Source organism: Rhinoderma darwinii, chromosome 1 (assembly GCF_050947455.1).
Source record: "Rhinoderma darwinii isolate aRhiDar2 chromosome 1, aRhiDar2.hap1, whole genome shotgun sequence".
Lineage (NCBI taxonomy): Eukaryota > Metazoa > Chordata > Amphibia > Anura > Rhinodermatidae > Rhinoderma > Rhinoderma darwinii.
Genome location: NC_134687.1, coordinates 499,156,858 through 499,171,505, shown reverse-complemented (window position 1 = coordinate 499,171,505; position 14,648 = coordinate 499,156,858). Strand labels below are relative to the sequence as shown.

The 14,648-nt window shown below is 43.1% G+C and overlaps 1 protein-coding gene across 1 annotated transcript in view; it reads left to right on the top strand.

Annotated features, from left to right (window-relative positions):
* The first annotated feature begins 668 nt into the window (after nucleotides 1-668).
* SLC27A6 (solute carrier family 27 member 6) overlaps nucleotides 669-14,648 on the top strand; it is a 98,527-nt gene continuing 84,547 nt past the window's right edge. Inside the window, exons 1-2 of the mRNA XM_075835818.1 lie at nucleotides 669-897; nucleotides 987-1,618. Coding sequence (XP_075691933.1) covers nucleotides 1,138-1,618 — 481 coding nt within the window. The 5' untranslated portion in view covers nucleotides 669-897; nucleotides 987-1,137. The remainder of the gene's footprint in view (nucleotides 898-986; nucleotides 1,619-14,648) is intronic.

Below are 14,648 nucleotides of genomic sequence, written 5' to 3'. Positions count from 1 at the left end.
AAAGTCAGATGAATCGTATTATAACAAATAGAATAATGCAGTATAATAATCAGCTTCATTATGTCCTTCTACATAAGGCACACAGAAACTCATTCCGACACAAAGTACGGCTTTCCCAAATAATACTTGGACCATCATTAGGATATCTTTATCACACGGATCATGCTGCCTGTGAGTTTGTATGTTTTGTATTTATTTATTTTTTGCTGTGAAAATAGACTATTTACTGCTTGGGGAAGTATCAGCTTGCATCTATATCAATAGGTAACATGTTACAAAACAATGATTGAATCCCGTTAAATATTTTATAATAGCGTTCTATAGGAAATAGTGTACTTGAGCCTTTATCTGCAACGCATGGTAATAAATAGATGTAATGTGAATAATCAGCTTAATTCCTCTTATTAAATCTTAGATTCTCCTATGTCCTACACTGTGAGCCTGAGAAGCTACTTTAGCTTAACAGTTTATTGTATAACATGCTGCACTTCCTCTTTGTTTCAGCTCCCCCCCCCCCTGTTAGACTTCCTTACAATCCTTCATTGCAATGAGCAGGCGTTTATCTGGGTGTTATCTAAGCTTTGGCTTGTAAACAAGAAGGCGGTGGCTTTAGATGACTTGGGAGTGGACAGATTCCATAGCTCATAGTCAAGTTGCATCCCCTTTTTTGAAAGAAATAAGCCCATTATTCTTTCGTCTCAGGCTGTGGGAGATGTGTCAGCCCTGCAGACTTGCAGAGAAAAGCATGGAATCCAGAACAAAGTGTTCTTCCTTTTATCAGGTTATGTAAGGAACTCTGTGGACAGGACCCGCACTCAAAGAAAGGAGTGAGAACAGAACAAGAAGAGATTGTCCTATTACTCCCATATTCTGAAGTTTAACACCTACAGGATCAAGGTATATTTCATACTTCTCAGAATTTATTTCTGTAGTTACTTTTACGGAAAATATAAGTGGTTATTGATCTTCTACTGTCTTTATTTTAGATTCCTGGAGGCATGGATAGTTGCCATCACTAGTGATTTATGGCACCTTCCAGAAACAGCGGTCTTCCTTTTTGTGTAGTTCTTCATTGAATAAATTAATTGTTTTTTGTGCACATATATTATATATAACACAATTTTGTTCACTAGTCCTATGGCTCTAAGTTGGATTACTGGACTTGTGGCAGGCTTGGCAGCTCTTCATTTCTTACAGAAGAGATTTTACCCATACTTCTGGCTTGATCTGAGATACCTGTTGAAAGTAATCCGCTATGGCCTTCAGATTGAGAAGTATAAAAGGACAGGTCATGTGGTGAGTGTTGTAGAACACTTTGTGCAGCAAGCCCAGCGCATCCCTGATAAGGCTTTTATAATATTCCATGGACAGGTCCACACATATCGTGAAATGGATAGAAGAAGCAATAAGTTGGCCAAAGTTTTCATGAAGTACACAACACTGAAGAAAGGTGACACTGTGGCTATGCTTATGAACAATGAACCAGACTTTATTAATGTTTGGTTTGGTTTGGCTAAACTTGGATGCCTGGTGGCGTTTCTTAACTACAACATCCGATCCAGATCCTTATTGCATTGCTTTCATAGCTGTGGAGCGAAGATCCTTATTGTGGGAGCAGGTAATACAGTCAACATGTCAGTAGGTTTCATAGACTTTTTAAATGTAGTAATATGATATACGTAATAGGATGCTATTGCTAAAAAAAAAATCTAAACAAATAATCAATGTATTGAAATATTGAAATATTGTTTAGTAATGAAGATTATTGAATGGGTTGGACCTAGGTGCAAAAGAAAGCTCACATAGATTTTAAAATACTTCAAGTTGGGAAATTCTGACCATTCCTAGTCTCCACCTAAGGCCTTAGTCACACGATCGTGTTTCTCATCAGAGTGATATTTTAACAACAGACAGCACATTGACCCATGCAATTCAATAAGGGTTTTCACACATATGTGTTTTTTCACAGAGTGTGTCCCCGTTGCGAGAAACTCACTGCATGTGGTATTCTGGTCCGTTTTTGCTGACCAGTCTCGTCCATTTAAGTCTATGGGTGTGTGAAGAAGATGGACAGCACTCAGATGACATCCATGTGCTGTCCGTTTTTCACGTATCAGTTGCTAAATAAATGTGCTTCTTGCATAGGAGAAACATGGACAAAAAAAATGTATGACACAGGAAAACCTCACGGTCGCAAATCAGACAGTCATATGCATAAAAAAAACGGCCTGTTTTTGCAGACTAAAATCAGACACGCTCATGTGAATAGGGCCTATATTCTATCAAATTGTTCCCTGATCTGACATCAGTATATAATGAAGCCGGCAGTGAGAATCTGGTGGGAATTTCAAACTGCATAGAAAGAATAGATGCAGCTAGTTAATGAAAGGGATTGATGCTGATCCATTCACTTTTACCTGACAGCTTTCTCCTGTGCCATCCAAAGGTAAATTGTAAGGCATTGGGAATGTAATAAAAGCAATATTTATTAATCCACCATGGCATAGCTATAGAAAGGCAACATTTGGGAAACTTGGAAAAAAATGATATGAGACTGAAGCATCTTGTTTCCATTGATATGCCCTGATAATAAATATGGCTGTTAGGCTATTTCTTATGTCTTTGAATTTACATTGGATATTGTGTCTCTATCCTGGTTGAATCTCTAAGTTAACATGGGCCTTGCCAAAGTGATTCTGAGGACTGTATCCCATTTACTGTTCTCAAGTGAGAAACACTAAACGGAGGATGACCTCATATGGGTCAGATGGGAGTACATACTTTTCAAATGTATAACTGTTGAGCCAACAATTGTTAAACATATGCAGATTGTGACAGTTTTAGAATGGAGTACCTAAGGCTAAGTTCACACTACCGTTGACTCCCGTTTAGGTCTCTTCTATCAGACCGAATGTCAAAACAGAAAACATTGCTTCCGTTTAAATTACCATTGATTTCAATGGTAGTTCTTTTTGCTGTGGGAACCCAGCCTAAGGGTATGTGCACATACAATCTCAAAAATGTCTGAAAATACGGAGCTGTTTTCAAGGAAAAACAGCTCCTGATTTTCAGATGTTTTTTAAGCCACTCGCGTTTTTCGCTGCGTTTTTCGCTGCACTTTTTACGCTATAGATATATACAGATATATATAAATATATAAATATATATATATATATATACACACACACACACACACACACACACACACACACACACACACACACACACACACACACACACACACACACACACACACAGTATATTGGATTATTCTATAAACCAGAGATAAAATATTGCACAGGAATAAACATTCTTTTGTTTAAAAATTATAGCACTGTTAAATGTAACACTTGTGCAAAAAAAACTTTTGGTTTTTCTTTCCCTTTAAATGGCATTCTCTGTGATGAAGTGGTTAATTCATGACAAAACAGGGCCTCAGTCAGGTGACGCCCTGTTCCTGTTCTCACTGCCATGTGTTCTTTTACTACGAATCTCATGCATTTCATAACAGAACTTGAGCCAAGAGTGCAAATCTGGAAAGACCAACATATACTGCAACAAGCATTGATCTAGTGTAATAAGGAAGGACGCTTAGAATTCTTTTACATATACACTTGACCTTTCTCTATATATATAAAAAAATGAAAAATAGTTTCTGTTAGCGTGTTCTAGCTATTTTTGAGGTACGAGGTCAGGTTGTCTGACTACTAGAGTTTACAGTCCATCATACAGCCGGTGTGTACCTAATACTTATTAGAAAACACAAATTTATAGGTGTATATATATATACACACAGAAGATTTGTTGCAGACATTTCAGCAAAAAAGGTTCCTGTCTGTGAACATACCCTTAGGGAATATTTACATGAGTCATTTCCTTGGCTTTTTTTGCACATTTTTTACATAAATGTAACTGTTGTGCAGCAATATTTAAAATCACAATGAAAATGTTAAAGCAACAATGCACACCCTTAGGCCAGAACCCCCCCCCCCCAAATAAGCAGCGTCTACGCAAATACATTAAAAAACATACCGCATTTCAATTTCTGAGAAATTTTATTCCGCAGAATGTCAATTGTATTTGCGGCAACGCTGCTTATTTGTTGCGGGTTTTCCCCATTGAGTTCAAAAAGAGGTAAAACTCGCAACAAATAGCAGTTGTTGCATTTCTTTCGGCGGGTTCACAGCGATTCCGCCGCAAAAAACACAACTCAGAAAAATAAAAAGTCTCATTCTTACCCAGAAGTCTGTCTGTATTCCTACTTCCAGCACGGCCTCCTGGAATGACGTTTCACCCCATGTGTCCGCTGCAGCCAATCACAGGCTGTAGCGGCGGTCAAATAGGATGAAATGTCATCCTAAAAGGCCGGCCTGGATTATGTCAGAGGGCTGGCCTCCTGGAATGACTCTTCATCCCATGTGACCGCCGCTGCAGACAATCACAGGCTGTAGCGGTCTCCTGGGATGAAATGTTATCCCAGGAAGCTGGCCTGCTAGCAGGCTGGCTAGGTGCTGCAGTTTCTTCAGCGGACACGCCGGGCGAAAAACTGCACAACAATTTGGTGCAGTTTATCGCATGGAATTCCCTGAAGCAGCGACAGATACGCATGCTTTTACGCAGCATATCCAACCCGTGTGAGTCTTTCCTTTATACTTTTCTTTCTTTTTAGATCCACTCCTGGCATTGGCTCAAAATACTGCCACAAAATATGCATGTGTGATTCCAGACTTTTATGGCATGGTAGCAATAGTGGTGCAGTTCTTAAAAAGGTTTTATGAATTCAATATTTAGTCTTCCTTGAACTAAACTTTAATACCAAAGTAAATTTACAATGTTCTCTTTTTAGATATTCACAGATATACAGATATTCCCCTGCCACACATAGAAACCCTGCTAACCTTCTTAACATTTCTTGTACGTCTTCTCCTGTCTCTTTTAACTGTGCTCTCTGGAATTCTCGGTCCGTGTGCAACAAGCTCACCTTTATTCACGACTTATTCCTTTCTAACTCTCTCAACCTCCTGGCTATTACAGAAACATGGCTTCACCTGTCTGACACTGCTTCCCCTGCTGCTCTATCTTAGGGTGGTCTTCATTTCTCTCATGCCCCTAGACCAGAGAACAGGCAGGGTGGAGGAGTAGGTATACTTCTTTCTGCACAGTGCACTTTTCAGGCCATTCCCCCGGTCCCCTCACTCACATTTCCCTCTTTTGATGTCCACACCCTCAAGCTCTTTCGCCCATTCTCCCTCAGAGTGGCAGTTATCTACCACCCCCTGGGCTCACCACGTCAATTCCTGGATCATTTTGCTGCCTGGCTTCCACAATTCCTATCATCTGAAACACCAACTCTCATCATGGGTAACTTTAACATCCCCATTGATAACCCAATCTCCTCATCTGCCTCCCAGTTTCTATCTTTAACCTCCTCCCTAGGTCTGTCACAACTTACTAACTCTCCTACACATGAAGACGGGCAGGGGCGTAGCTAAAGGCTCATGGGCCCCGATGCAAAAATTCTTACTGGGCCCCCCCCCCCCGCAAACTTCTCATGGCCGACGGTCCGCAGCTTTCAGCTGCATCGCTGGGTCTCCTAAGTGACCCAACAATGCAGCACTAGCAGCCGGGGGCGTCACTAAGGCTGGGTTCACACACCCTATTTACGGACGTAATTCGGGCGTTTTAGCATTGAATTACGTCCGAAAATGCGGCTCAAAAGAGTTGGCAAACATCTGCCCATTCATTTGAATGGGTCTTACGATGTTCTGTGCCGCCGGTCATTTTTTTTTACGCGCCGCTGTCAAAAGGCGGCGCGTAAAAAAGACGCCCGCGTCAAAGAAGTGCCTGTCACTTCTTCAGACGTAAATGGAGCCGTTTTCCATGGACTCCATAGAAAAACAGCTCCGTAACAGCGAAAGACGCCTGCACATGCCATTACGGCTGAAATTACGGTGCTGTTTCCTCCTGAAAACAGCACCGTAATTTCAGCCGTAACGGACGCTGCTGTGAACATACCCTCAGGGCTTAAAATGTCAGGGAAATAGCCCCAATACATATGTGTCCGCCCAAAAAAAATGTGTGTATAGGACCCTATAAACTATGGATAGGATTAGATGCAGTGGCCCAGCAGACAGTATCACACATGATAGGATTAGATACAGTGGCTCAGAAGGCAGTATCACACATGATAGGATTAGATACAGTGGCTCAGAAGGCAGTATCACACATGATAGGATTAGATACAGTGGCTCAGCAGACAGTACCACACATGATAGGATTAGATACAGTGGCTCAGAAGGCAGTATCACACATGATCGGATTAGATATAGGGCCCAGCAGACAGTATCATACAAGATACGATTAGATACAGGGCCCAGCAGACAGTATCACACATGATTGGATTAGATACACAGCTCAGCAGACAGTATCACACATGATTGGATTAGATACAGGGCCCAGCTCGCTGACATTGCATCTCCAGCGCTGGACCCAGGATAGGTAAGAATAATAATTTTGCTTCTTTATGTGTTACTGATTATTTTTGTGTGTTTGTGTTTTTTTACAGGTTCGGTTGTTGGACTTCGGATGCGAGGCCTTCAATGACGGCGTTTTTTTTATTCTCAATAAAATGGTTAATGAGGGTTGTGTTTTTTTATTTCAATAAAATATTTTTTCTATGTGCTTGTATCTTTTGAAACTTTATTATCACCGCCTTAGTAATGGCCGCTGGCTGATTGACAACCTCCATTACTAAGGCGGGGCTTAATGTTAGCCGGTGCAGAGGCTACACTAACCCCCATTATTACCCCGGTACCGACCGCCACCAGGGGTACTGGGAAGAGCCGGGTACGAACCAGTACCCGACCATCTGCAGTGACGGTCAGACACCAGGGCGGCCGCAGGCTGGTAGTATTAGGCTGGGGAAGGCCAAAAACAATGGCCCTTCCCACCCTTGTAATGCTGCCTGCTGCTGCTGTGTTGTATCTGGCTGGTTATGAAAATTGGGGGGGACCCCACATCCAATTATTTATTTATTTTTAAATGACGTGGGGTCCCCCCCATTTTTCATAACCAGCCAGATACAATAAAGCAGCAGCAGCCTAGCATCACCAGGGTGGGAAGGGCCACTGTATCTGGCCTTTCCCCTCCTGATAATACCAGCCTGCGGCCACCCCAGTGGCCGACCATCACTACAGATGGTCAGGTACTGGATGGTACCCGGCTCTTCCCAGCACCCCTGGTGGCGGTGGGTACCGGGGTAATAAAGGGGGTTAGTGTTAGCCTCTGCATCGGCTAACACTAAGCCCCGCCTTAGCAATGGATGCTGTCAATCAGCCGGCGGCCATTACTAAGGCGGTAGTAATATAGTTTAAAAAAAAACACAAAGACATAGAAAAAATATTTTATTGAAATAAAAAAAAACACACAACCCTCATTAACCATTTTATTGATAATAAAAAAAAAGCTGTCATCGAAGTAGTCCTGGAATCCGCCGTAGTCCAACGACCGAACCTGTAAGAAAACACACAAAAAATGATTAGTAACACGTGTGTTAGGCTTGGATACAGGGCCCATGTGTGATACTGTCTGTGGGACCCTGTAGCTAAGCCTACCACAACGTAGGCTTAGATACAGGGTCCAGCAGACAGTAATCTTATACAGTATAAGATTACTGTGTGCTGGGGCCCTGTATCTAAACCTACAGTGTGGTAGGCTTATATACAGGGCCCATCAGACAGGATCACACATGCGACATGTATCTAAGCCTACCATGTGATTGGCTTAGATACAGGGCCCAGCAGACAGGATCACGCATGGGCCATGTATCTAAGCCTACCATGTGATTGGCTTAGATACAGGGCCCAGCAGACAGGATCATGCATGGGCCATGTATCTAAGCCTACCATGTGATTGGCTTAGATACAGGGCCCAGCAGACAGGATCACACAATCTGTGATCCTGTCTCATGGGCCCCCTAAGCCTGCTACATCGTAGGCTTAGGGGTTGTACAGTCCCTAAACATTGATGGCCTATCCTCAGGATAGGCCATCAATAGCTGATGTGTCGGGGTCCGTCTCCCGGGACCCACAAATCAGCTGTTTTGAAGGGGCCGCAGCACTCGTACGAGAGCTGCTTCCCCTTCATTTCACTACTCGCTCACACTGAGAATCGCCGACAGGGATTCACAGTGTGACCGGAATGAAGTGACAGGAATGAAGGGGAGCAGCTCTCGTACGAGTGCTGCGGCCCCTTCAAAACAGCTGATTGGCGGGTCCCGGGAGTCGGACGCCGCCAGTCAGGGCTAACCTTACCTTCCTCTTCGGCCGCGGCGGGAGTTCTGTCGTCTCGATGCTGTGCGCGGCGCATAGCGCTGTGACGTCATGCGCTGCGCACAGCGCCTGACGTCAGGACCTCCGCTGCGATCCGGAACCAGGAAGGTAAGTAAAATATGTTACTATAGTAACAGGGGCCCGCTGCCCGAGTTACTATAGTAACTTTTTATTGATGTGGTGCGGGGGGCCGTGGGCCCCCCTGGCTTCGGGGCCCGGTCGCAATTGCGACCGCTGCGACCCCTATAGCTACGCCAGTGAAGACGGGCATGCACTTGACCAGGTCTTCTGTCTCTCTGCTCAGTTTCTGACTTTAATAATTCCCCTCTCCCACTCTCTGATCACAACCTTCTCTCATTTACTATCAAAAATTCTCTGCCTCCACAGGACATGCCTACCTATCAGACATACAGAAATCTACATGACATTAACACCCAGCAACTCATAGACAGTCTACAGTCCACTTTGTCCCCTATCTCTTCCCTCTCCTGTCCCAATATGGTCACCAAACATTACAATAACACTCTCATAAATTCATTGTATGAAGCAGCCCCCCTTACACTCCGAACTACCCGGCAAAGACGTACAGAACCCTGGCACACGCCTCAATCCCAGTTCCTTCAGCGGTGCTTGAGATGAACGTCTGTGGAGAAAATCGCACTTGTCAGCAGACTTCCTCCATTACAAATTTATGCTGAGAACTTATAACTCTGCCCTTCACAGAGCCAAACAAGTCTATTTCACTTCTCTCATCTCCACACTATCTCATAATGCAAAACGCCTCTTTGATACTTTTCACTCCCTCCTTAGTCCTAAAGTGCAGACGCCAATCACAGATCTCAGTACTGAAGACCTGGCCACTTATTTTAAAGTTAAAATTGACAACATCCAGCATGATATTATCTCCCAGTCCCCTCAGGCACCGATCCCCTTCCCTCCCGCACTCCCTCTTCTTTACTTTCAGCATTTGATCCAACAACAGAAGAAGAAGTCTCTAGGCTCCATTCTTCTTCTTGTCCTACCGGCCCCAGTGACCCTATCCCCTCACACTTCGTCCAATCCCTCTCCCCGGCTCTCACTAGTCACCTGACTTAAATTTTTAACCTCTCCCTTTCTTCTGGAATCTTTCCCTCCTCTTTTAAACATGCCGTTATAAATCCATTACTGAAAAAAACAACTCTTGTCTCATCCAGCGCTGCTAACTACCGACCAGTCTCTAATCTCCGCTTTATCTCCAAACTCCTGGAATGTGTAGTCTACTATCACCTTATCCGCTATCTCGCTATTAACTAATTTCTTGACGCCTTACAATGTGGTTTCCGCACTCAACACTCCACAGAAACTGCCCTTACTAAAGTCTCAAACGATCTCTTGGTGGCTAAATCTAACGACAAATACTCTCTACTGATTCTTCTGGATCTCTCTGCATCCTTTGACACTGTAGACCACAAACTCCTACTTAAAGAGGCTCTGTCACCAGATTTTGCAACCCCTATCTGCTATTGCAGCAGATAGGCGCTGCAATGTAGATTACAGTAACGTTTTTATTTTTAAAAAACGAGCATTTTTGGCCAAGTTATGACCATTTTTGTAGTTATGCAAATGAGGCTTGCAAAAGTCCAAGTGGGTGTGTTTAAAAGTAAAAGTCCAAGTGGGCGTGTATTATGTGCGTACATCGGGGCGTTTTTAATACTTTTACTAGCTGGGCGTTGTGATGAGAAGTATCATCCACTTCTCTTCAGAACGCCCAGCTTCTGCCAGATCACGCTGTGACGTCACTCACAGGTCCTGCATCGTGTCAGACGAGCGAGGACACATCGGCACCAGAGGCTTCAGTTGATTCTGCAGCAGCATCGGCGTTAGCAGGTAAGTCGATGTAGCAATAGCAGATAGGGGTTGCAAAATCTGGTGACAGAGCCTCTTTAACATGCTCCACTCTATTGGCCTTAAAGACACAGCTCTCTCTTGGTTTTCTTCCTATCTCTCTGACTGCTCGTTCAGTGTGTCATTTGCTGGTTGTACTTCTTCTCCTCTTCCTATCTATCCAGGTTCCCCAGGAATCAGTCCTAGGTCAGCTTCTGTTTTCTCTCTACACAGCCCCTATTGGACAAACCATCAGCAGATTTGGCTTCCAGTACCATCACTACGCTGATGAAACCCAATTATATACCTCCTCACATTACATCACCCCTGCTGTAATACAAAACACCAGTGATTGTCTATCCGCTGTTTTTAACATCATGTCCTCTCTCTATCTGAAACTAAATCTTTCTAAAACTGAGCTCAATGTTTCCCCACCATCTACTAACTTACCTAAACCTGATGTCTCCATCTCAGTGCGTGGCACTACCATAGCTCCTAGGCAGCACGCCCGCTGTCTTGGGGTTATTTTTTAATCAGATCTTTCCTTTACTTCACACATTCAATCACTTTCACGCTCCCGTCACTTTCACCTTAAAAACATCTCCAGAATCCGCCCTTTTCTTCCTCTGGAAACAGCCAAAACGCTCATTGTCGCTCTGATTCACGCTCGTCTTGATTACTGTAACTCATTACTAATCGGTCTTCCATTCACTAAACTCTCCTATATCCAATCGATCTTTAATTGAGCAGCTAAGCTCATCTTTCTGACCAAGCCCTATACCAAAGCTTCTACCCTCTGCCAGTCACTGCACTGGTTGCCCATACTCTTCAGAATTAAATTCAAACTTATTACTCTGACCCACAAAGCTCTCCACAGTGCTGCACCACCTTACAGCTCCCTTAGCTCTGTTTACCGCTCTACATTCTGCCAACGACCTCAGATTAACATCTGCCATAATCCAAACCTCCCACTCCCGTCTCCAAGATTTTTCTTGTGCTGCACCAGTCCTCTGGAATGCGCTACCCCAGACAATCAGAATAATTCCCAACTTCCACAGTTTAGACGTGCCCTGAAAACACATCTTATTAGACAGGCCTATTCCTTTCCCTGGCCCCCCTTTACATTAATAATGAGGCCCCTTCATTCAGCAGTATCCCCCACACTCCTTGCACCCTAATACACTTCATGTCTGTCATACACTGACACTGATTGGTGACTGGCAGGGATGCAAGATGCATCAAAACTTCGATACTGTTTCGATACCGTGCACCCCCAAACGGTTCGATACCGTTACTTCATGTATTTTTATACTAAGCTGTGCGGCTGCACAGCTTAGTATAGTAATACATGAATGTATGAGAGCGGGGCTGCAGCTGTGTAATACAGTCATAGGCCCTCTCCTGAGTCCTGACAAGTGTGTGTGTGTGCGCGGTCAGCATGATGTGATGCGGCCAACGCTGCACTAATGAGCGGTGGCACTGAAGACGAAACATGGCGGGCGCACTGCAAAACACCCCCATGCCTGAACCACCGCTCATTGGTGCAGCGCCGGCCGCGTCACCTCATGCTGACCGCGCGCGCACTTAATGTAAGGAGCGGGGCAATGGCTGTGTTACACAGCCGCAGCCCCCACTCTATAACAGCGGAGTTCAGAGAAACCTCTCATCTCCACCGCTATTCTCCTGAATGCTGCGATCAAAGATGACCACAGCATTCAGAGGTAAATGAGAAGGGAATCCCTGTGAAACGATTGAGGGCCATACCATATATGGGCAGACAGCCCATGCTCCATTGAAGGATCCCAGGTCTGTCTTACCATATTTCCTGTTAGGGCATACTTAGGTATGCCCTAACAACTACCTGTGTACTATCCGTACACAGGCTAATGTATTGGCATATAGATATATGCTAGTACATTAAAGTTTAAAGATAAAGTAAAAACATAGAGGCAATATTAAATTTTAAAAAATACACATCCACATTTTTTACAATAAACATTAAAGTAAGTCTCAATACATAAAATATACACATATTCGGTATTGGCGCGGCCGTAATAACCTGCACAACTATTTTTTTGCATCATTTATGATGTGTACACTGTAAAAAAATAAAATAAAAACTGCTTTCTTTCACTTATTTTGAGGCACGAGGTGTGATGAATTTAACCTCCATGTGCCTCACATTAATAGTAATTAACCCCATCATGTACCTTACACATTAACCAATTATGACTGGAAAACATGATGGGGTTAATTACTATTAATGTGAGGCACATTCAAAATTGATCACATCTCGTGCCTCACATCAGAAAATGGAAGAACTTTTTTTTTTATTACTGTTGGCAAAGTATCGTTTTGGTATCGAAATCGCAATACTACACAAAGTATCGGTATCAAAGTCCAAATTCTGGTATCGTGACATCCCTAGTGACCGGCTCATGCAGCTTTATGTATACTACCCCATATGTATAAAAGATGGCTGGACTATTGTGCTTAAGCATTTTTTACACTTTGTAAATAAATTGCAAGCTCTTGTGAGCAGTGTCCTCACTCCTCCTGTTTGAATGTAAATTCGTCTTTTCAATATGTAATGTCTTATTTTGTCTGTACAATGTACCCCCTGAACTCTAAAGTGCTGCGGAATATGTTGGTGCTATATAAATAAAAATTATTATTATTATTATTATTATTATTATTTTATTCAGCACTGTCTGAAAGGCATGTTCAACCATACAAGTGACTCTATGGATGATGTGCAAACATAAAAATCATAATTTAAGATCCACAGAGTTAGGGCTTATTTAGACGAACGTGTAATAAGTCCGTGCAACGCACGTGATTTTCACGCGCCTCGCACGGACCTATATTAGTCTATGGGGCCGTGCAGACTGTTCGTGAGTTTCACGCAGCGTGAGTCCGCTGCGTAAAACTCACGACATGTCAAATATTTGTGTGATGTTCGCACATCACGCACCCATTGAAGTCAATGGGTGCGTGAAAATCATGCGCAGCACACGGAAGCACTTCCGTGTGACGCGCGTGATTCGCACAACAGCAGTAAAAAGTATGAATGTAAACACGTGCTTTTCTGTTTACAAACATACAAACAGAGTGTCATAATGATGGCGGCTGCGCAAAAATAACGCAGCCACGCATCATACGAGGGTGACACACGGAGCTGTTAAGTACCTTTTGCGCGGGCGAAACGCCGCATTTTTTGCGCGCGCAAAACGCACACGCTCGTGTAAATCTGGCCTAAGGCTGTGTTCACGTCATGGTTTGGTTTAAAATTCCAGACAAAATAGCGTAGCATGCAGCGCTATTTTGTCCAACAAAGAGACGTAAACCACAACGGTGCTGTTGGTGTCCGTCATGTGACGGATTCGTCACTGCTGTAATTTTTGTGTTTTCCTATGACGGAGCACAATAACAGAAACCTAAGCTGTATGGGTAAGTGTGGGTACACAAATAGTTTATAGAATTTTTGCAATATATTATTATCATTATATTGAAATAATAATATTAATAATAATAGTTCATTATTAGGGTGACAGACATCAGAAAAGAAACAGTAATGTTGCATGTTAGTTACATGCAGGTTTAACCGTTATTTTACTACATTTTTTATTTAAAGAATAATCTGCACAGAATGTTGGACCTAAAAAATGGCATGACGTTAAAAGGTGGACAATGTCTTTAAGTTCTATTGTGGCCAGGAGCTAGTTGGATTCAACATTTATATAGAATTATAGAGTTTTTTGTGCTTATTTAAAATGATTCCTAATGCTGTATGTAGACAGGAATTAGTTAAAACTGAGAAACAGATAAAAACAAGGGGACATATACAAAAACACCGAAAAAGGCCATACTTACAAATGGACACAGCCAGGTCAGAAACGCTGATGAAGGAGAGTGAGCAGGTGCTTTAAATAATAATAGCCACTCCCACTAGTCTTGAGGGGAGTGGTGTGTGTGGTGCATGGGATGTGTAGTAAGAAATAATAAATGAATAGTGTGTGTGCAAGTGTAATACTATAAGTGAAGTATAGGGGGCAGTAATGAGAAGTGCCTCAATAGAAATAAATGGATAATGGGGTGCAAGTGTGTGAAACATGGAGGGATAGTGTGTACGTCATGAGGCACAACGTGTATAGCCAGGTAGAAGCCTATTTGTGACGCCTTGATAGTTCATAGAGCGGGCTACCCTGCTTGCTATGCCAAACAACAACACACCATGCTCTCCCAGCATCAAAGACCCGGCTGTGTCCAAGAGAAGCGAATATACGTAATAATGAAAAATACCTGGGGTATTAGTAATCATTTTGGCCAAAAGGACGCAAGCTCGCCATCCACGACAAGGTTCCCCAGACTTGCGAGTCCCTAACTCCCTAACTGGAACTTAATGTTCCTGATATACAAACCAAACAGATAAAAACAAGGGGACATATATACACA